Consider the following 23,806-nt stretch of genomic DNA (forward strand, 5'->3'; position numbering starts at 1 on the left):
GTTGCTTTCCTGCAGTTACCTATAGAATATGTTCCTAACCAAGAAAATCCTGCTTCCATATGGCAAAAAAAACCCCAACCCAAACCCACAAACAAAAAAAGCCTAGGCAAACCCAAAAGCAAAACAATGAGGAAACAGAAAAGTAGAATTGTTGCTTGGTTGTATTTTTTTAAAAGGTGTGTTGCCCTTTAAGAGGAGCTTGAAAAATATTTTAAATGGGGACAGATTAAATGAAAAAGCTTGCAAACATCTGATCTCTGCGTGCCAGTGTGCCTTCAGCCAGCTACCCCTTTGTCCATCTGAGTTTCTGAACTGTTGATGATCTCACCAAAAAATAAACAAGCTGCAGAACTGTTTAGGGAGCTCAGCGCATATAGGAAGTAACCAAGGAATCATGGTGGGGGAAATTTTTCCTTCAGTTGTGGTGTAGGAGGGTGCTTTAGCCTCTGCTGGAAGGAAAAGTACGTTTTTAGGTTATTGCAGGAGCCGTCTCTTTTCCCAGCCTTTCCCTGGGTTGGGAGAGGGATGCTGGTTGGTTTTGGTGACGGATGGCGTGGTCAAAACCAATACATAGCAGAGTAGCCTTGCTGGTGGGGAGAGAGGAGGGTGAGGGAGAAGCTTTCGTCCCAAAGTAACCTCCGTGTCGCTTCAGCAGAGGGAGGTGATTTACTTTTTCATGTGGAACAAAAAGGCAACGGGGAATTTGTAACTGGATATGTAGATGAGGGAGCAATGACCGTCAGTAACCCCCGTCTGCTTCGTGCTGCCAGAGCAGAGCGCCTGTCCCGGCTCCCTCCCCTTGCTGGCCGCCTTGTCCAGCCCGGGACCCGGGAAGCAGAAGTGTGCCCACAACTACCAGCCTCCCCATGACCGCCAGTGGCACCCTGAGTGCCCAGCATGCTTTTCTTCTGAGGGTTGGGCTTTCTTGAGGGTCTCACCTGCCAAGCTAAGCAAAAAAGCATGAAAAGGGAGATGGGGAGATGTTCTGTTACAGCTGTTCCCTGTAGGAGGGGGAAGGTGCCAAGTCTTGGGGCTCCCATGCATTGCTTTAGAGCTTGTCGTTTTCCACTGTTTGCTGTGAGCTGCACCGTCCTCTCAGAGTAGAAAAAACAGCGTAACATCTGGCTGGTTGACTTGGCTTACCCTGGAAATCTTTACGATGGTAAATCCTATGAAACTTGATCTCTCAGCTCCTCCTGGCATAGCTGTTTTCCTCATCACTGCTTATTCCACAGAATCACAAAACGGTGAGGGTTGGAAGGGGCCTCTGGAGATCATCCAGTCCAACCCCCCTGCGAAAGCAGGTTCACCTACAGCAAGTTGTGGAGAGGATCATGTCCAGGCAGGTTTTGAATATCTCCAGAGAAAGAGACTCCACAGCCTCTCTGGGCAGCCTCTTCCAGTGCTCTGCCACCCTCAAAGTAAAGAAGTTTCTCCTTATTTAAGCATGGAAAAGATAGAATTGTCCCCACCAACACACCAACCAACAAAACAAAAACCCCAAAGCAGTGTGACAGTCAGTTGCTTAAGCTCCAGGTTTGTGAACTTTAATAGTGTGCATGGATTATAATTTCCAGGTGGTTCCCCTCTGCTGTGATGGAGGTACAAATTTGTTTTAAAACCAGGAGCTGAAACACCAATGGCTTCAGAAGGTGAAGCTTTTAGGAAAGAAAATGGTATTAAAAAGCATTTGCAGAAACGTTGCTGAGTGGTTAAGGTTGCTTCTTCGATCTGCACATGATTCTGTATCGCATCTGTGTGTCTGCATGGGTCAGACTTTGAAATTTATGGTAGAGTACATCTACTATTAACATAATTAAATACAGGCTAGTAAATCTTTCAGTGGTCCATGCACCAGCTCAGTCCTGTCTTCAGTAACAACACAGGGATTAAGTGAAGCTGAATCTTTGTACAAGGCCAATGCTGGAATAGGCTTCACCCGCGATCAGGGGAGCAGCTTGGTGTACCTTGCTTCTTCTGTGTATGTATGTACAAATTGAGCTGAAGTAATGATGTTAAATGGAGTTGTTTTTAAAGGTTCTTTATTTTTTTTTGAGATGAGACACCATGGATTGACATCTCTGAAAGCTGCCAAGTTTCAGAGCACTTTGCCAGCAGCTCCTCTTTTCCCTTTGTGCTATAGTTTGTGTAATTCCCTCTCCCCCATTTGTCAGCTTTGTTTTTCCTGTTCAGAGCTCTCACATGAGTTTCCTTTTGGTTTTGCCCTGACCAGAATGTTGCTTGTTTTGTCACTTTCCAGACTTGAAACTTCGGGATTTCCTGGCTGACAATGAGACATTCTCAGACTTCCTCCATCATAATGTGTCCATGCCATCATCTGCAGTAGAGGAGCTACTGAATGCAGAGGTCAACCTCCAGCAGGTAAAGAGCACTTTCAGCCAGTAACATAATGCTTGTCTATTGTTTGTTTAACCATAGTGCCAGGATCCACAGTGCAGGACCCTTCTGTACTAGGTGTTGTACAGACAGAGAGGAAAATGTAATCCCTGTTTCTGTCATCCCTCTTGCCCTCAATATACTGTCTTACTTGGTTGTAAGCTGTAAAAGGAAGCTGAGACCCATGTGCAAATGTTTTGATCTGCATAAAAAAATAGCCTAGTGCCCATCAGGCTAAATTGAATTTCTTCCTTTCTATGTTTTTTTACCTGAGTAAAACATTAACTAGGTTGCTAGTGCTGTTCAAACTGTTTTACCGTGATCAGAAATAAAAATATGTGGCTGTTCGGTCATTCAGCGTGGACTGTAGTGGGGTTTCTGTGTTGCTGTGCCTTCGATTCCTGTGCAATGGAAGGAGGCATGCTTTTCAGTTTGTGGCCAGCTCTTCAAGACAGGCAGTAAACTTGTATATTGTGTAGTGTAAGAGAGTCCTGATCTCAAACAAAACTTCTGAGTGCTCCCATGATTGCCTTCATAAACATAGGCAGTGGTGACAGTAGACTGGAGCCCCTGTCTTGGGATGGCTGGCTGCCATTGTCAAGTTCAGAACGTGTTTTTTCCTAGGCTGGATGAATTGGTCCACCAGCCTCCTTTCTAACGCAGGTCAGAACTGGTTGCTTCAGGCTTCAGAGGAAGACCTGTGGTTCTCATAAGGCAGTGCAAAAGGTGATGTGCAAAAGGAGGAGCAAATCCATTCTGCTTCCTAACTCCAGATCAGATCTTTTCTTTGAGGTGGAGTTGACTGGTGGTCCTTTCAGACTTTGTTTTCATGTAGTTACTGATGTTGGCCCCCTTCACACACATTATCTCCTCCTTCAGTGAATTCTATCAAGCTGTCTGTTTTAGTCCAGTTTGATAATTAATCCTACAAGTTTAGGATATGTTCTACTAAAAAAAAAGTGGAAAAAAAATTCTCACCCATTTTAGGCTGCAAGTTTTGTTTTGCTTGGAACTAATTTGCCTGAAATTCATGCTCGATTAAAACAGAATCTTGCTATGGATCGTTCTGTGAGCATAACCAGAAGGCTTCAGCAACAACATAGTCATTCTCCCTAAGCTGATGGAAAGGCAGAAAGATTTGCAAAGAGGCAAAAAAATCTAGCTCTGACCTTGCGTCGTGTGACTGTTGTATTATATCAGTTGTATACAGCAAAGCCAGTGGAAGGAGAAGAAAAGCTTAGCTGATTCTGCCAGGATACTGGGGGTGATGTTTACTCTTAACAGCGGTTTGTGCTCTGGGATGGCAGGAAGAGCAAATCTAAGCAACGGGGCAGTAAGCTGCGGAAGAGGGCAGTGGCCCACCAAACCTTTGAGCGCTTTTCTAATACAGTTAATAACTGAGAGGCAGAGCTCGCTCTCTTCCTGCAGGATGACTTTATCTGACTCACAAAATGGACCCCTTTGATTTTGCTGGAGATTGGGGGTGGAAATCTGACCTCACTACCGAGCTACATAGTGACTGCAGTATTAATAGGCAATAGTTGTTTGGTTTCTGACTGTATGACTGGGTGTCAGCTTCATTCACAATGTTGTTTAGAAGGGCCTATTCAGAGTATGCAAACCTCTCACAGCAAATACAGCCTTCTGTTGCAGTCCGGTAGTGTCCTGTGGTTGTTCAACAATCCCAGAAGTTACTATTTGCAAGCAAGTAAGGAACTGAAATCACCAAGAAGATGGGGCTGTGTTTCACTGGTGTTACTGTAGTGACAGTTTTCCAACACGCCAAGCAGAGTCATGTATCCAGCATACCGAATACAGTGCAAATATATAAGAATAGCCAAAGCCTTGTCTTGATGGGCATGTTGCTTCCTGGAGCAGAGTGGCTCAAACTTGTGTTTCTCCAATAGTGGCAGGTGTGCTCAGAAGGGTGTGGGGTTTGGAAGGAGCTGGGATCAGCAGTGGGCGGGCAGCTATTGAATTAACTCTAGTATACTGCCATTGTGCAGGCATGGCCAGACAGCTGTAGTGTGGCTTGGATGGCAGGAGTAGATCCTATCCCTATGAAAAGCTGCAGGGGCACAGTGATGTCCGGGGCCAGGGCTGCAGTGTGGTGCGTTGAATGGCAGTGAGGAATAAATAGTGATGGCCAGGGTTTACACTTCTGGGAACAAATCTCCTTGTTTTATACAGCTAGGACAGTCCCAGGACAGAATGGTGTGACCTGTGAGCACAAAACAGTTACTTGTGACTGCTTTCAGACACAAGGCTGGCATTTTGAGAGTCCTTAGGGGACTTAACCTGTCATTTAGAATATATATGCCTGTTGAATACATGATGGCTTCAGATGACTTGAAGTGGTTGCAGAGAATTGGCTTGGTGTGACTGGTGTTTTAGTTTGGGGAGGTAGGCAGGGCCTTTGTTCTAGAGTCATGTGCTATGGACCTCACTGTGTTTGGAAAGTGGCTTTTTTCCAAAAATGCTTAAAATCAGAGTGGAAAAGGTAGACAGACACAGAGGATGGTGGAAGGGTTGTTCAGCTTTACTTTTTTGAGTGAGCACCAAGGCACTGGGAGACACTTATTTTCTGTATGTCCACCCAGGGAAGCTGCTTTAAACTCATCCCAGATCTTCTGAGTGTCATTCCAGTGCCACTGGAATATCCCCCTTTCAGCATGGCTGTGATGGTGGTAGTATCTCTGCTGGCAAAAAAAAAAAAGCCTAAGCTTTTGAAAAGGGTCAGCCTTTTTGATGTGAGAACTATCGGATTTATTCAGCTGAGTGTGCAGCATGGAAACATCCTATTTTTGGCATATGGATGCAGGCTAAAGTTGAAGTTTGCACAAGTATTGTGTTATGAATCTCTTCCCTCTCCTGTCAGTTCCATCTGCTTGTTTTCTGAGCACAGTGTGCTTTTTCCCCCTGGATTGTTGATGTCCTTTTGGTTTTGAAAGACTAGAAAAGACTGAGACTTACAATGTGATTCAGGAACTGGTAACTCTTCTGGGATGTAGATCAATCCTCTAATTGTTGCTGGAAGTTGGGCAATGCGTGCTGGATATTACAAAAGAGCAGAAAGAGGAAATGGAAGTGTAAAGCTGTTGTTACCTGTGCATTTACAATAAAATTGTTCCCTCCATCTAGCCCCAAGGCAAATAAAAATTTATTTCCACTGGAGGACTCTGGGTTTTCCTTGTGTTTGTCACCTTTATGAAGTGTGCACCTGTGTGACATGTACCTGTTTGTTGTTCAGCAAACCTAAATCCTGTAACTGACCTTACTAAAAGAAACTGAAAGGAACTGGTTGTAATTCAGAGAGATTTTATGCATTTCTTTCATTAATAAAGTGCTTGCTTGTGAATTAGGAAACATTATTGACAAGCAAACCATTGCCTGAAGTAAAATAAGCCTGTGAAAGAAGACTTTGGGATCTTATCTCTTGTTTGTTGCAGCTAGTAAGATAATTGTTTTTCACTGATACAGTATCTGCACCAAAAAGCTGCAAAATGTTTCTCTCGGCAGTTAGTAAAGAGGCACTTCACAGCTGAGGGAGGTGGTGATGCTGATTCAGAACAGCACAAAATGTGTGGCTGGCAGATAAATCTAAGGAGTTTGGGACATAGGTCTTTTGCCCTTCACATACATTTGCCAGACTTGTGTATGGTTACAAGCCTTATTTGTCTCTGTGGCTCAGTTCCCAGAAGACTCATGATTAGGCAATGCGTGTACCCTTGGTTGGAGGAAATGGCTGCTGTGGAGGACAGGATCACTGCTACTCTGCGTGTTTGTGGAGAAGTGGAGACCTGCCTCTCCCAGGACTTGTCCCCCGTGTACTCAGCAGGGAAACATGTTTTTCTTGGATTTGAGTTGCACATAGGTCAGAGCTGCGCAACCTGTAAAGAATGCCCTCTTACCTCTATCTGGAAATGGTTAGTTTTGTCTAGGTGATAACCAATTTTATGTTATGAATTTTACATGAAGGGAGACTTATATGCTTTTCCTACTTTTCCAGGTCATTGTGTCTGGTTACCGAATGCGACTGCGAGATCTCTGCAATAGCTCAACACTGTCTGAGTTTCTTACAATCCAAAATCAGACAGTGGCCATAGACTCTGAAGCCTTCATTTGCACCTTGCCAAAGGAAAAACTCCATGCAGCCGAACGAGCCTTCCGTGCTAACCTGAATCCTTTGAAGCCCCTTCAGGTGAGTCCCCTGGTCCCACCTGTGGGAAGCTATCATTGACACAGTGACATCTTCTAGGGCTTTCAGTCTAGGAACTCATCCCTGCATTTCTGGAGGCAACTGTTCATTGGCAGTAAGAAAGATTGTCTTTATCACTAGAGCGTGAACAACATTGCTTCCTCCTCTCATTCTTACCCTTCCCATTGTAGTGTGGTAGTTGTGGAGCGTAAATGTGTGAAGTCCACAGTTCAGTTTGTCAAGAGCAAAATATTTATTCTGTGTAGTAACAAACAGGCTCTTGGTTGTCTCTGTTTTGGTTGGTTATTGTATCTCCCCTGGAACAACCCCAAATGTTAGATCGGCCTGTGCTGAGTGCTAAAACCATCACCCTCTGACCTTACCACGGGGCCACTGAGTGCAGAGTTTTCTAGCCAGTGGCAAGTCACAACCTTTGAGCAGGTTTAATACATACAAAGAAGAGTCAAGTTTTAAAGCCCTGTTTCAAAGACTGACCAACTGAATGGGTTTTGGAGCGTGAATTCATTGAACTTCAGAAAAATACATTATTTAGGGTGTGATTGGAGACTGGAGCAGACTTAGCTGTTTATCTAGGAATCCCCAGTGATGCTTTGTTATAGGTCTGCAGTATCTGATAAAATAAAAACGTTTGAGGAAGTTAGTGCTGGAAATATCAGTAGAGAGAAGGGACCGCAGAACCCACTGTTATGCACTGAAACAAACACTCTGTCTGCTGTGGAAGAAATAAACACTTCGGCTGTGTGAGTTTCCAGATTTGATGAGGCTTTCAGGACCGAAAGTCATGTACCACTTGCTTGGCTGTGTCCCCAGTCAAAGAGGGTCATTATCGAGTACTGGAATCATATTACTCTTCTGTGCGGTACATAGTGGTCAGTTACTTCTCTCCACAGCTCATCTTCTGTTTTCCACGTGTCCTCCATCTGCATTTTTTCTTTCCTGGTGGAAGAGCAAGATAATCATAAGCATTAAGAGATGAGGTAACAGCACTAAAATTGTCCCCATAACAAAGATGGGCTGTTTGAAAACGAATGGCTGTAAGTGGTTTCTTGTATTCAGTTAGATGTATATGCATGCATTTGCTTTAAATCATTCAGAGATGCTAGAATTTTGGGGACCAAAGAGGATAAAAATAGCCATCTATAGTACAATTCAGTATTTGTCTTCTAGGCCCTCTGGAGACTCAGTCTTGCTTTTCTCATTTATGGCAGTCTCTACAACGTAGCTGACAAGCAGGTACTGAGTGTATCTGTGTTGTTACATCTATATTGTTTGCTGGTGAAAGAAAGCAGTCATAAGCCACTCTGTGCCACTTGGCAACTGCAAAGTAGGTTAAGATGTTATGTGCAATTTGGGGGGACTTCTGAGAATCTGGCTCATGATCTCGGCTTCAAAGGAAAAAAAGCTCAAGTCCAGAAGCCAGCAGTTCTAAATCTTCTGTATATTGTACACTGTCTTGTAAAGGTCCACAGTTTTCCTCAGAAAAATGTCACAGGCTACCCTCTAGTTAAGCTGCTGTAATGCATCAGTGAGGGAAATAAAACCCAACTGGCTTCAATGTGGCCAGGCAAGATGAGTGAATTAACTCTAGGATCATGACCAACATGTTTGAAACTTAGTGTCTTTCAAGGCTAAGAAGTGCCTTGACCTGCAGTAACATCTTTGAACAAAGAAGGAAAATTCTTTTCATGAACAAAGGAGGCTTTTGACATAGCTTGTCATTAAAGGCACTGTGGGTCAAATCTTGGACATGCACGCTGAAGTTAGCATGCACCATATCTAGTACAGATCCTGTAAACCAGCGTCAACAATTTACCCAGAGATTTATTTTTTTTTTTGCTTAATCCTATTGTACTTTACAACATGGCATTTCAGTAAGTAAAAGTAAGGGCGAAATCAAATGCAGGTACAACAACAATTCAGAGGCAGGTTTTTGGCTCATGTAACAGGACCTGCGCTCCACTGGTTGCAGCAGTCATTGATTTATGGAGAGGCAGCATCTTGATATGATTAGATCAATACAATTGGGGTGAAAAGGACTTGCAACTATGCAAGAACTGTGTAAATTCAACACCAAGGGCTTGAATAGTAAAATGGGAGTTTTTGCCATCCAAGTATCTGGGCAGTAGAGTGGTTATAGTTTCCTGAACTATCTTAATCCAGAAGACTGAGCCTGGCATCCACCTGCTTGTTCCTGCCTCTGTGCATTCTTGTTTGTTGTTCCCTCTGCAAGATAATGCAGTAAATTACATCATGGAATTAATCCAGACTAAAAATGACTGACCTGATTGTATGCTTACACGAACATTTGTGCTGAAACATGAAGGGGAGGGTGCAAGATTGAGAACCCAGTGGTCAGGGGGTGTGCGTGTGTGTGGGCTGAGACCCTGACATCAAAACCTGCTTCTGCGGGCTCAGAGTGTGTCTGCATTTGCAGCCTGAGGGAAGCTGTCAGTATTCTAGGTAACTTGCAACAGAACAGTAATTGTTAGCAAACTATGGACAGAGCACACTTTTTTTAAAAGGAAAGTAAAGTGCATGTATGGTGAAATGCATGAGCCCTAAATGTCACAGCACTGTTAAAGAAGTTTTTTTTAAAAAAAAGAAAGGTAAAAGATAAAGTTTTCTTTATGTACCTGCTCATCAGTTTTATCTGTGACAGCCTGAGCATTGCTTAAAGTGCAATAGTACAGTTAAGTCAAAGAAGGACTTCTAATTAATTTTCCACTAGGATTTCTAGCACTGCCACTGATCCTTTGTATGACTTCAATTTAGCCTGCTCTGTAGAATAAGAAACCAGAGTCAAGCACATACCTAGAGGCATGGCAGGGAAGTTAAAGTGGTTTTCCTTACTCTTTCTTATGTAAGAACCTGTTTGGGGCAGGCTGTTTAAATCAAAACCCAGCAGAATATGTGGGAGTGATCACAGGGTGCCAAGGCAGAGGATCAGCTTTCCTTCTTGACAGAGTATTCACTCTACTAGAAGCAACAAGTGTTTCAAAAAGACAAAAACCCTTTTCTGGGACCCATGTCTTAATCTTCATCCGTTCTCTGAAGCCTTATGGCCAACAATAAGTACTACGGGGCTTGGACATCTTGTACAAGCCCCATGTGAACACATCTTCTCTTCTTGAGCTTTGCCTTGCACTGGGCGTAGTCAGCAGGAGAAGCTGGTTTGAGAACAACAATGAAACAGTACCTCTGATTGCATGCGTGCAAACTTCCTTTTTTGTTTTGTCCCTGAACTAGGCCAGCAGTTGTCCCATGGAAGAACTACAGAGTTTGGGCAAGGTTACAGTCACCACTGGTTGGCAAGAGCAGTAGTGGTGGTAAATCAGAGGTGTCTCACTGGACTGGTGGTGCGATGGGTGAGGACTGTCTTACATCATAAAAAAATACCTGTCTGTGGGACAGCTCTTCCTCTGCAAATCTCCTCAGTTTCAAAAATGTCTTTGGGGGAAGGTTAATGATAATTCAGATTGATCCCATGGGATTTAATCTCTGCAATGGTGCCTAAGAAGGGCTTTGCCACACTCACTTCGAGTGGTGTGGGTCTGTAATAAGCCATGAATGCGTTGTGGCTTGTGTACTATAGTGGTCCTGGAAGGAGTGTGGGTGAGCACATGAAAGTCAGATCGTTTTTTCTCCCTTTGTAATACGTACGGGTGGTATTTTGTCACAGGGGTAGCATGAAGTCAGCATTGAATAATAAATGCATTCCAGTTGAAAAATGGCTTTAGAAAAGGTTTCTTAATGTAAATACATGCTGCAACTGAACTTGTGGCTTTCCTTGCTCTTTTGAGAGTGTTTTCAGTCAAGCACAATGATATCATGCTTTTAAGCAGCTGTGCTTTGGGACTTCCACTCCCAGGAAACAAAAGCAGAAGCTTGAAGCATGTGATTTTTCTGCAAAGTTCAGTGTAAAGTTTCTGCTAAGATCAGTATAAAGCTGTAATAACAATTTCAAAGCAAACATGGCAGAGTGGTCTTATTCAGCAGAAACACTGTATGATGCAGACAGTGGCTGAGTTTTGTTACGACCTCTCAATGCTTCAAACACATGCAAACTGCTACATGTTAAAGAGTTGTCCATCCCTTCTAGCAGGAGCTCACAGGTGGACTTACTCAAGGCTTGTCTTGACTGCGCGGTCAAGTCTAGTCGTCTCAAGTATTTACCTCTATTTCGAGTCCTGTAGCATGCATATACAAGCACACAGAGTCCATTCAGTGCAATCGGTACCTCAAGAGTATTATGATGTTGGCTGCCCCAAAAGACAAGTCTAGGTGAAGGTATGACTTGCCAGCCACTACCACTGTAATTGTACAGGGCAGCTCTGTTCAAAACCTGCCAGAACTTTGTCTTCCCACAGCGTGCCTAGAAAGGGCAGGTGCTGTTTTTGTGGCATTTCACAGGAAAATGAGTTATTGCCTGCCCACCTCCCCCTGTGCCCCGCCAAGACATAGTGCAGACACCTACTAAAGACACTGTCACAGTGGGACCAATCTTACTGGAACTGCCCTGAATCTAGAGGGCTCTTGTGAATGTGATGAACTATTTTATTTAATGAGCCACTGCCAAGAGTTATTTTCCAGGGAAATTCATGACATGCTCATCTGTACAAAGACTGGCCAGTTGTCACTGATTTTTGTCATCGTCTCTGGAGATATGACTTGTGAGAGGGTCCCTGAGTGGGCTTTAGGGTGCAAAGGGTGGTGGTAATGAAAGCAAAATTCCCTCCATTGCAATGACATCATTGCAAGTTCTGGTGAGAAATTAACTTGGAGTGCTGTGAATTTGTTAGGGAAGAAGAGTCAGGGTGATGGGGTGTGAAAGGAGAGGTGGGTTCTCTTCGTGTTTCAGGATAAGGTTTCCAAGCTCCTTGAATGACCTGAGACTTGCATACTGGGTCAGACCAGAGTCCTGTTCAGCTCAGTGTCTCCTCAGTGCTAGTCCAGCAGTAGCCCATGATGGAGGCATGTGGAAGAATGCAGCCATGGGACAAGTGTAGAATAACGTTTCCTCAGTGTAATATCCTGTTCACTAGCTTGCAACTCAGACTTTCTCAGCTGCTGCTGGAATCTTGGTATTTAATACCACTGGGTAAGCTTTTTTTAATTTAATGAAATCTTCTAAGCATTTCTTAAACCCACATTAACTTTTGGTACCTTAAACATTGCATAGTATTTACTGAATTTCTCCAATTTTGACTGTGTTGTGTGTGCAGTAGCTCCTCTGGTTTGTTTTAAACCGATCTTCTAACTGGAGGCCCTCTAGTCCTGTATGATGAGGCACAGTGAGCAGTCATCCTCTGTTCCCATTCTCCATTCCACTTGTAATTCTACAGATCTCTATCATAACCTCTATTTGTCATTACAAGTCCCACTGGGAGAACTGTGGTCTATTGTTCTTCTTTCAGAAGCCATTCTTATCTTGAATCATACATGCGGCCTTTTTCTGTACTTGTGTTCCTTCAGAGATGGAGGACCCAAAATTGTACATAGTACTTGAGAACTGGGATTGCACCGTGGATTTATATTGATGTTGATCTGTCTTATTACTGTAATTCTAAGATTCCCCTTTCTGAGTGGCAGTAGCTAGTTCAGAGCCATCAAAGTCTATCTTAAGGTAGAACTGTCTTCTCCCTATGTACTTTGCTTTGCAGCACTGAATTTCGGCTGGCACTTTGTAACAGTGTGTCAGCATGAGACCTTTCACTGATCTGTTGCAATTGGCTTTTGACTTTTCACTGTTCTGAACCAGTTAGTATCATCAGAAGACTCTTCTTTGTCCACCCTGTCCCTGAATCTCCTCTGAATACAGTGAACAACACAAATCTATGTAGAGATTATTGGAGCTGAAACAAGCACATCTACTGTTGTGCATGAACCTAGGACTTTGTACCTCATCTTGTTGATAAAGTGGTAATGCAGCTATGTAGATTTGGTATTTGCTGACGATATTTCTTTGTCTTGAAGGTCTTAGCCTGTGGGGAGTCTGAATTGCTTTTCTTGTAGTACTAATGATGTGGTTTGGTTTATCCAAACCTTAAGGACTGTGTTTAGTAGAAATCCATAGATGCTGGAGAGACCCTCCCTGAATTTGCAAATGGCTTTGGAGCAGGCACTAACTATCTACTCAAATGTTAGCTGGGTCTTAAATGCCCCAGAAGATCGGTGGAACACTGCCCATTCACACCAGCTGGCACTGACCCAGTCTTATCACCTTTCAGCAAATTGCCTAGAACAAGTGAAAGCCTCCAGACTTTGCTTCCAGAAATTACTCCAGGACAGATGTGAAAATTGAAAGCTTCAGCCCAAAAGATGTGTGCTAAAATCAAAGGCCTTGGCTGTTCCTCTGTGTGTTACAATGCTGTAATTTTAGCATGCTTTTGAATGCTGCAATGTGTAGCTGCTAACATGAAATCTTAGGAAATTATTTTAACCTTCACTCACTTGAAACAAGGATTGTGTCCAAATGTTTCCCAAGCAAGATAATCCAGATATGTGAACAGAAGGGGAAAAGAACCCCACAACCCAAAACCCAGGCCCACTAGTTACATGTAGAGCAACTGGAAACAAGGAGTTGTCTTCAGTGTGACTGCCTGCTAGAGCAGATAGTGTCCTGAAAGCTGTGCCTTCCACATACGGAAACCTGTCAGTCTTTCTCTTGTGATGATGGTGAGTGTCAGCTGGTTATTTTAAAATACACCTTTGATTTAGACAAAAAATGTCAAGGCCTGATGGGAGGACTTGAGTGATGAAGAGGATGTACACTGCAGCAGGAGTTCTCAGTATCTGAGCTGGTATCTGTGGAGTCCACTGAAAGCTTGTGTCTAGCAACTGATCTTCTCCTCCTTTGCAGAATTTGCATCCCCTTCTTAGCACTGGCTTGCAGGGTTTCAGGTCTGTGTATACGCTGTCCTGCAGGCTGTGCTTGTTTTGTGGCCTGGAATGCCAGCCATCCTTTGCATTGTAAGTGTATGTGCATGCATTTAGCATTCTGTTGGGACGGTTCTAGTTATGACATCTGTGTACTTAACCTGTGTGGAAGGAAAGGAGTGTCCCCATTGCATTATGGGGCACTGAAGCCCAGGGTATTTTAAGCTCAAGATTGCACAGAAAGCCAGCTCTGTCTTCACCGTCAAGCACTGTGCCATGTAAACAGTCCTTACTACTCTTCTTTACAAGAATGTTTACAAAAATTTAATTTCTTTCTTTGTGCCTTGCAGTGACTTCTAGTTTCCTTTTCTCTCTTCCTGCAGAGACGACTTTCTTTCAATTCCTCCTTGCAGGATCTGTCAGAAACTGTGGAAGCTTTGAGAGCGAGCCTTGGGAAGCTTGTTAAAGAGGTAAGGAACACCTTCATGTCAGGAGAGCACATCATCATGGTTGCTGTCTTAGTCTGCAATCCAAGTACAAGAAGCGTGAGTCTTCTTGTCGCAACTCAAAGTCAAAGCCCTGCCTTGTTTTGAAACTTCCCCCCATCCTACAGCCATTTTGACTGTGTCAGTAGAGGCACACACTTCGCAGCCCCTTAATGCTTCAAGTTACAAACACCATAGGAGTTTCAGATGTGTGGATTAAGATTGGGTCCTTATGGGAGAAGCAGGAATTAAGACTTTTTTTGTGGGAATTGCCTTCTCAGCTGCGGCACAACTGCTGGGCTTGCAGTACATGTGCTGCCTAGCAGTGCCTTGCAGACTGCATGTGGAGGCTTCCCTCTTTTCCATATTTTTCACTCAGTTGCCAACCATATCAGCGTTGTTACTTGGTTGTACCTGCTGGTGTCTGGGTGTAGTGAGGGTATGGCATGTAGAAGAGGTGTTGTGGCTGTTCTAAATTGGTAGCTATAGGCTACTGTTTGTCTAAATAGCTTTTTGGGGCAGAGATTGTTTTCTGGTCCTTGTGGGGCACTCAGTGCAATGGCATTGCAACATTAGCTGAGAAAGACTCTGGCAAAACATAAACAGCGATTTGCAGAGGCAAAACAACATTATAGAGACTGCAAGTATTTGGTTTTGCAGGTGAAATGATGGATTAAGAAAAAAAACCTGCCTGCCTAGCATGAATCAGGAGTCCAAAACTGGGGGGTTTCTTTGAGCCAGAAACTTATCTTAGTTGCTCTTTGGTTGTCTGTCTTTGAAGTGCTGCTACTAGGCAAAAACATTCTCTCCCTGAAGCAGAAATCACAACTGTCTAAACTAAACAACACTGCCTCCTCCTCCTCCCCTTCGCTAGTCCTCCGTCTTTGCATCAGAGCAAGAGAGCTGAGAGCCGTGAACGGCAGTAACCTCTGGGAGCACGCACAAGAGTGGGTCACTTCAGGTTAGCGTGCGCTCCACTCCCACGGAGGGGCAGCTGCCGAGAGCCAGCACCACACCAGCCAACAATTCCTGGCACGCATCCCTCCCTGAGTCCCACAACCTGCTGCCGGGTCCCATTTACAGTGAAATTAAGATGATTCCAGGATCAGCTTCAGTTAAGACCGTGGCAGAGCTCTTGCTGCTAGCAGGGAGGCTGCCCTTCAGAGTTTGATTACAGCTGTTTCCCGTTACGTCACTTAAGCTTGCGTTTTTTCTTGTCTGGGATAAAAATAATTGAAACCATGTGATACTCTGTTTGCTGATGTGGCTGAAAACGTCCCAGGGTAACGTGCCTTTTGCTTGGCAGCTGTGATGCGTAGGACTACCTTTTATTCTGCTCTATTGCTGGGCAAACAAAGGCAGCTTTTTCCTCTGCGTACAGCGTGAGCTGCTCCAGATGGCTTGACCGAAAGTTACTTCTTATTGTCTGGCAGCCTGATTTCTGTGTGAAAAGGAGGGACTTGGTCCCTTGTTTCGAAGACCAGCAGCTTGAAGGGGTGGAGAGAACTATTGTTTGTGCCATGTCTAGGAGCCTTTCTAGCAAGGAATTTTAATTAGAGAATGGTTTGAACAAAGTATTTGTCTCCGAGTATGGAGATTGATTGGATCTGTGTCCCTGGGCTCTTTAAATCAACCTAGGAGGTCAGATTAAAAACCTAGAGCAAGGGCAGCTCTTAAGAAACACTTAGAGAGCCAGGTCTGATGTCTGGAAGACGAAACAGCTCAGTAACCCTTCAGACAAGATACTTGCTTCCAGTGGTGTGAACAGAGCACCTCTGCATGTCAGTTGTAAAGTTGCTGGTGCCAAAGAAGAAACAAAGCTCCTTGCTCAAACTGTTTTAAAATTATGTGTAAAAATGTATTTGCTAAGGCAATCCCTCCGCAAGAGATGGTTAACACCTCATAAGCACTTCCTATTTGTGTACCTGTGCTCATTTTAGGGAGCTTGTGGTACTTTAGCTAAAGCAGTTGACCTTTTTTCTGAGGAAGAATCAGCTGTTTTACCTAAGGCACCAAAAACCCCTCAAGGGGTCCACTTGAACTGGACACTCAAACTGTCACACCTGAAGTGCAGCCTTGGCCTTTTGGGTAAGGAATCATGACATCAAAAAATCCACATGAGCAATATGTAACCAACAATCTGTTGTGTGACATTTTTTTCATTCATGTCCCATGACGCTAGTGTCCTGTCAGTCACCCTGAACCTGTGGAGCCAGATTGAGTGGCACCGTGGTGCAGACAAAGGCAGCAGTGGGTAGCGAGGAGATGAAAGCACACTTGAAGCAGTTGCTCTGGACACATATGCTGGATCCCTGGGCTTTAGCTGTTCTCACAGCTGTCTTCCATCATATCAATGTGTCTTGTGTGTTCTGGCAGCTAAAAATAGAGGTTCCTTGTGAATGTGACACAAAGTAGCTGTTGTTCAGCATCAAGAATTTTTGTCCAGATGTTGGCACATTTAAAGCATGCACAGCGCTGCAGATGAACACAAAGGGACAGGTTTGCCTCCCACTGTTAGGCCAGAGACTCTGGGTGCGCTTTCCTTGGGTGAATTTAGATTGAATTATTCCAGCACACTGTCACTTTCTGCATTGTTTCTGGCTGGCTTTGCCAGCTGTCCTAGACTTTGATTATCTACATTTTATTTCAACAAAGGTGACAAAACCAATACACAGTGAGCAAAACTGGCAGATGGTCTTTGACTGACTCTGTTATTGTCTCTGAAAACAGGGCAGTTGGGCCACAACATCTGAAGTTGTTTCTCAGATGCAGCAGATGAGCAATTAAAAATAGGTGTCTCAGCAGCTCTGCTTGCCCTTGTTAGTGCATCTTGCTATTCTGAGCAGCGCAGCAAGAACATCCAAGTTAATGTCACCTGATATTTCAGTAGTAGTCAAGAAATCAGATCAAATGCTAGAAAAGATTTAAAAAGGGATAGAGAACGATCTGTTAGATGTTACCATGACACTGTATAAAACTGATTTGTCCTCCTGTTTGATATAGCATACAGATCTAGGCCCTTCTTCTCCAAAAAGAGGTAGCAGAACTGGAAAAAGAGTTCAGAGAAGGGCAATTTGGACATTTAGAAGTGGAATGACTTTCACACAAGGAACAAAGGAGTAGGCTGGGACTTGTCAGCTTGGAAAAGAGATGAGTTGGGGATATGACAGAGCTCTCTAGAGTTGAGTGGCCGAGAAAAAAGAGAGAGGGATTGAACGTTCATTGTCTCTTCCAGTGCAAAAAAACATGGCACCAAATGGAGCTAACCATAGCCAAGTTAAGGAGAGGGGAGAGGAGGTTCTTTGTGGTGGTGTGTTGGATGTTAAATACTTGTGGATGTTCAAAACTCTAGGAGTTTACTGTGGAAGAAATTCATTGAGGCTTAGGAAACAGAAGTTCCCTGAGCTGAAAAGAAATGGAAACTGGAAGGTTACTTGGGGGAAGTATCCTACATTCTTGACCTTGCCTTATTTTTTCCTAACATCCACTTATTGTCACCATCGCAGATGTTACTGAGATAAACAGACTTGTAGTCTGTATGGACACAGCTCTACTGATATTCTTACGTCTCCAGACAGGGGGTCTGACAGCCATGCTTAAGTGTAGTGTGAAACCAGTGCTCATGGGAGGTGCATTGCTTTTTCCATTGTGGTGAGCTTGGCGATGCCCCTGAGTATGGTGACATTAATGCAGTGAGTGTCTCAGGCTGAGCACCTGGCGCTTTTCTTCATGACGTATTGCAGGTGGATGCCTATGCCAGACAGATGAGTCTGGAGGTACCAGTCATCCTGGCCAGGTGTGCCTTGTCACCTTGAGCCTGGTGTCAGGCCGGCTGGGCAGGAGAAGGCTCCTTGCTGTGGCTGGCTGTGTGCACAGCTCATGCTGTGATCAGGCTCCATGCTGTAGCTAGGCTTGTTTTCAAGGGTTTTCTGGGAATGCTGTTGACAGCAGGGCAGGGAGGTGCTGGGGCAGGGACAAGTGATACCAATCTAGGAGGTCAAACTGGCTGCCTGGTGTAAATCAGTGGAGGCTTGCTGACCTTGGTGGAATTGTGCCAGGTGACACTGCTGGGGCCTGCAGCTCATCCAGCCTGTGTCCCGTGAGCTACAATCTGTGTTGTTCCTTCTCCCCTCTCCTGACTCAATGCACCCCACCCTGCCTGGTGTGAGGGAGCTCCATGGGAGCGTGAGCTGTTGTGCAACCGGGAGGAGAAGCAGCTTCCACATGAAAGGGCGGGGAGGGCAGGAACCCCCCCCAGCACTTGGAGGAGAAAACTTAGACTAAAGAGCTTGGCAAAGGTACGTTCCTTGTGCATGCACAGAAGAGACTTCCCTCTACGTTCTCCTGCTGTGGTGGGGGGAAATGTGCTTTCCCTGGTCTTTACTAGATGTTGTGTTCAAGGGGATTCTCATCTGTTCAAAAACAGACATGTGATTTGAAGGAGAGTGGCAAGATCTTCTCTTTTCGCTAATCCTGTTCCTATCCCTCCTTCTACTCCTCTTCCACCTCCCCCTCCAGTTGCTGAGCATGAAGAGCTGGAGCGACATGAGGCAAGAAGTGATGTTCCTGACCAACGTGAATGCCTCTAGCTCTTCTACACAAATCTACCAGGCTGTGTCACGCATTGTGTGTGGCCATCCCGAAGGTGGAGGGCTCAAAATTAAATCCCTCAACTGGTATGAGGATAACAATTACAAAGCACTGTTCGGAGGCAACAGCACTGAAGACGATGTAACTAATTTCTATGATAACTCCACAAGTAAGTGTAACCCTGGCATGGCCTAAGGTCCTGTCTACTTCATGGTTGTCATCACTAGTGTTTCCCAAACTTCCACAGATGAAAGGAGGTGGTCCTGAGGGACAGCATTCCTTCCACTGTTTCAGAAGGGCGTGCGCATGGTCTTCTGCACATGCCCTGAAGGCCAGCAAGGATATCAACATACAAGGAATTCCCAAGAGCCTTGGGTAGAGTCCTCAGAAGGCTGTGTGGTGGACCTCCTTTGGGGGAGAGGGAGCAGAGTCATGTGCAACCTTTGGAAATCTGGCCTTTTCTGGACAAATTTTGCTTGTGCCATGCAGCAGGGTTGTGGGAGTGGTGCAGAGCTAGCAGTGTGGCTCTTAATGCTGGAGGCTACCTGGGTGCTCCATGTTTGCTGGACAGACTGTGGAGGCTTGGACTGAAAGGGGCTTTTTGTGGAGCTTTGCAGTAGAGGAGGGTGTTTGTTGTCTGACAAATGCTATACTTTCAGCTGTGACTGTCCTTGAAGCCCACTCAAGTGGGGCATATACCTTCTGCAGCTGTCACCATGCTGTTCAGCCACTCACCCCTGTCTTCTCCTCCTCAGCACCCTACTGCAATGAGCTGATGAAGAACCTGGAATCCAGCCCGCTTTCCAGGATTATCTGGAGGGCTTTGAAACCCTTGCTGATTGGGAAGATCTTGTACACTCCAGACACACCAGCCATAAGGAAGATTATGACTGAGGTAACTCTAGCCCTATTCTCTGGTATGTAGCAAGAAGTATGTCCTCTGACTGTGCAGCTTAGCTGCTCTGTGTTAAATTGAGCCCAAACACAAGCCTAGAAAGGATTGCCTGCAAAGCACAGCGTCCCTAGTCTCTTACCTCCCATGCAGTTTTTGTTCAAGGCTCAAGGAGGAAAGGCCAGGCTGAACTTTTTGGTTTCTAGACTTGGCTGGAAGCTTTCCTGATGGTGCCTTCTGATCATGCACAGGCTTTGCATCTCTGGTGTTGGATGTAGGAGTGTGGAAGACCTTGATAAGCCTTCAGGTGTCCTTTGTTTCATGCACTGCAGGCTGATCAGCAGATCCTTAATCATTTCCGATTGTGGTTTGCTTAATGTGCTTTCTAATTCCCCAAGCTCTCTCAGCAAGACTCTTCTAGCACATGGGGAGGGGCTACCTCTGTGTGCCCTTCATCTCCAAGGCAGAGTCATTCTCTACCAAGCCTTCAAAAGCAGTGGACAGCCACAGACATCCACACTCCCTGTTGTTGTTTTCCTTCCAAGCACACTTTATTTTTCCCTGCTCTGGTCTTTGCAGAAGCTAAGCTGCTGTTTGAATATAAGCAACACTCAATACTTCACTTGTCAGGTCAATGCACCCTCTCAGCCCACAGTGGATCTCTGCCAGCTTTTGGAAATAACCTTCCTCTTCTCTTTGCCGACAGGTGAACAGGACGTTCCAGGAGCTGGGTGTGTTTCGTGACCTCGAGGGGATGTGGGAAGAGATAAGCCCGAAGATTTGGACGTTTATGGAAAGTAGTCAGGAAATGGATCTCATTCGGGTCAGTATGCTGTCCTTGCCAGAACCACCACTGTCATCCTCTGCAATAAGTGATGAAATATTTAATTTTAGATGGTGCTTTGGTGCGGAACTGGGCACATAAAGAGTATGGATGAGACCTCTTCTTGAAACACATAGTGATTGTACCAATCTTGTGTTATGCTTGGCATTCCTTCCTTCATGTAACAACCCACTGCAGACAGGAGCAGTACATGTTTAACACCCGTTTCTAATCTGCTTCTGTGGCGAAATGGGCTGTATCTTCCACAGTGTTGCTCTAATGCGGTATGCATATCTGACTTGGGATATTTGTAAACTGGGGACCTGTGGGATTGGTGACATGTTGAGCTCCTTGTGCTGTGCACTTCTCCAGAACGGTGCGCTCATGATAGCAGCAAAGCGTGCAGTCATATACCTAGATCAGATCCTGGAAGGTGCCAGGTGGCCTCAGGCCCCATTGGCTACGGTAGGAATTGAATGGTTATCATGCTAGAGCTGAACCTAGATGCCTGGCAGTAATCTGGAACAAATCTTGTGAAAAATTAATTTGGAGTTGCATGGTACACTTAATTTAGTAATACTTGAGTGCTCATGGCAGAAGAGCAAACATCACCCTACGGCTGATCCCTTCATAACATGCTGTGCGTACTAGACCATGAAGAAGGGGCTGGGAGTCTTGTTCAGATTTCACATGCTTTCTGCTAGCCTGTTGGCTCCCTGGAGCATTGTGCCAGTTGTTAGGCCTGCATTACTGGGGCATTATCTGCTTAAGTGGCTTAGTTCACTGTAACTCAGGTGCGACTCTGGGAGGTGGATCTTTGCACCCTATGCTGATGTCTTTGGAAGCACAGTGATGTACAACTGGGATCGCACAACAGAGAAACAGTTGTAGAGTAGCTTCACCTGCTGTCTCTGCAAGGCAGCTGGTTGGGTGTCGTAGTGCAGCTGTTATACAGAGACCTCCCCAGGTCTTTTAAGCCTTGAAATTCATTCCTTGTTTACCCCAACATAATGCTGTGCTGAATAGCCTCTGACCTGCCCTGTTGCACTTCCCCATCAACATGATGTACTAGAGGGTCAGAGACATCATTTTCATCACTCCTGTGCCTCTGTTGGCTTTATGAAAGTTAATTCTGTAGATGTTGGCATCAAGGAATTGAGAATCGGGGCCACCAACTGTAAATTGAACTGTTTACTGCAGAGAGTGCAGACAGAAAGTAAGGGTTTGGATGTTGGTTTGCAGTCATGCCCTTTGAAAACTGAATGCTGTTGTGCCTTTTTTTTTTTTTAAATGCGCCCTAGGCTTTTCTGGTTTTCTGGTTTTGTATTTTGTGTGTCTTGTTAACCCTGCTGGCTCTGGTAGTTAATTGTTGATCTTCCCAGTAGTCTGGTCTCCTCCTCTGTATTGGTGCAGTAGCAGGGGCTCATTTGTTGTGACCTTTTGTAGTTCACACAAGCAGGAGTACTTCCTTGTCAATGTCTGGGCAGCTCCTGGGCAGCATCCCATTCAGTTTAGAGATGTAGCACAGATCACTTGTACGTGAATAGGCTGAAACAGAGTTGCCTGTTTGTGGCTGCTTTCAAAGGGGAGGTCAGTGCTTTGCTGTTTGTTAGCCACTGAAGCTGCCATGCTGCTGGGTGACCGGTCATCACCTCCCCACTTTCTGGGTTGTGCAGTCTGTTTAGCGTATTGCTTCTTGCTGAAGGACAGGAAAGTGCTTTGCTTGCCCATCTCTGGCACTTTCAGTTTGATGCTAATGCACCTGCTGACTTCAGGGAGGACAATTTGTGCCCGTGTCATTAAGGAGTTTTAGTGTTGCCCCCGAAGGTGATGAGGCTGAACCCCTTCCCTGTAGGCCTTGTGCCCTTTCTGCCGGGGGCGTGGTGCAAGCCAACCTTGGGAGACCAAATGTGAACGAAGCTCAGCGCAGCCAACCTCTGTTTGCTCAGATTTCCCTTTTGCATGTTCTCCTTTGCCAGCTTGGCCTGTTCTGTTTTCCCAGTTCCCAGTGCTGTTTTTGTAGCTGTGTGACCCATTGTTTTCTGGTAACAGCAGAGCATGGGGAAGCTCCTTACCTCTCCACTTCATTCTTTGTTCTGGCAGAAAATGCATTTCCTGTTTTTATTGGTTAGGATTTTTACAGTTTTCTCTTGTGCAGGCTTTTTTTTTTCCTCTCCCTTACTTCAGTTCAACTGTACCCTTTACAATTAATGCTCCCCTCTTGCTTGCCTTTATATTGCCTGCCCTCAATGACTGGTTTCTGCTTCAATGCCAGATGCTTCTACCTGGACTGCACTTGTGTGGGGTGTCGTGCATAGGATAGCAGAGCAATAGCCCATCCTCAGAAAGCTAGCAGTTAAACCAGGTGAAAAAAGCACAGTCCCAGATAGGAGAACAGAGAGGCAGGACGTGATGGTTGTACCCGGCTGCTTCAGCCAGTCCTGATGGTGCGACAGCAAAATACGTAAGAAAAGCCACCCAGCCTCTGGTGCTGGTATTTCTGCTCAGCGCTGTGACAGTTTGGCCTCCAGCCATGCCACAGCCCCTCCTCATCCCAGCCAGGACCAGACGTTTGTTCGGGAGAGGTGAGCAGAGCTTGGCAACCACCATCAGCCGAATGCGTTTCTCCTGAACGGGAGTCTCCCACTGATTTGTTTTGCTGGTGCAAGACCTGGTTTGCCTGAGCGGGGCATGGAGCCGTAGGTGGTTCTCCTTGGGAGAGGGAGGGCAGGACATGGGGGCAGGCAGGCAGCCCACAAAGCAGACCCTGTGGTGTAGCTGCACCGAGGGAGGCGCGTCCTCTACCACCGGGGGGTAAAAGGAAGGATCCCAGCATGCTGATCTTCTCAGTATGGCAGAGAGCCCCTCCCTGCACGTTTTTAAAAGGCGTTTTCCTTGGTAGTGCTTGTTTTTATGATGAGAGGGGAGACCTAACATTAATTCTCAATAACTATTTCTCCTTTGAAAACAAAATACCTACAGACGCTGCTGAAAGGCAAAGCTCTCTGGGACCAGCACTTGCCGGCTTCCAACTGGACAGTGGAGGACGTTGCTCGTTTCCTGTCAAACCATCCGGAGGACTTGGAGGCAGCAAATGGCTCAGTGTATACCTGGGTGGACGCCTTCAATGAGACAGACCGGGCTATCCAGACCATCTCCCGCTTCATGGAGGTGAGATCCTGCTAGTGTGGGCAAGGAGCTGGGGGAGGGCAGCAGCTTGGTCTCTACTTGCGCGGTGGGAGGAAAGATAGATGTTCCTTAGTCTAGTTTCTGTAAACGACCAGGCTTTAGTAGGCCTGAGTGCACAGCATGTTAGAAAATATCATTTATTCGGGTGCCTAAATATAGATGTAGGAACCTAAATGTAGGCCTTGTTCTTGAAGCTCCTGCTCTGGCCCCTGCATGTGGTTTCCCACCCTGCTGTTACTGTGCGACTGAGAGCTGCTGCGCGCTTCGGCAGTGTAACCGCTTGGGTTTCGATCGGGGCTGTTAGCTGGGGACCGTGGTGAAGCTAGCAGCTGCTT

The 23,806-nt window shown here is 45.4% G+C and overlaps 1 protein-coding gene across 1 annotated transcript in view; it reads left to right on the plus strand.

The window, feature by feature from the left end:
• The window catches only part of LOC104164017 (ATP-binding cassette sub-family A member 1-like), a 77,706-nt gene that overhangs the window by 27,182 nt on the left and 26,718 nt on the right, over positions 1–23,806 (plus strand). Inside the window, 7 exon segments of the mRNA XM_009703211.1 lie at positions 2,261–2,382; positions 6,407–6,598; positions 13,876–13,962; positions 18,496–18,736; positions 19,323–19,462; positions 20,166–20,282; positions 23,265–23,453. Of these exon segments, the coding sequence (XP_009701513.1) occupies positions 2,261–2,382; positions 6,407–6,598; positions 13,876–13,962; positions 18,496–18,736; positions 19,323–19,462; positions 20,166–20,282; positions 23,265–23,453 (1,088 nt within the window).

Source organism: Cariama cristata, unplaced genomic scaffold, assembly GCF_000690535.1.
Source record: "Cariama cristata isolate BGI_N322 unplaced genomic scaffold, ASM69053v1 scaffold37126, whole genome shotgun sequence".
In the NCBI taxonomy this organism is placed as follows: Eukaryota; Metazoa; Chordata; class Aves; order Cariamiformes; family Cariamidae; genus Cariama; species Cariama cristata.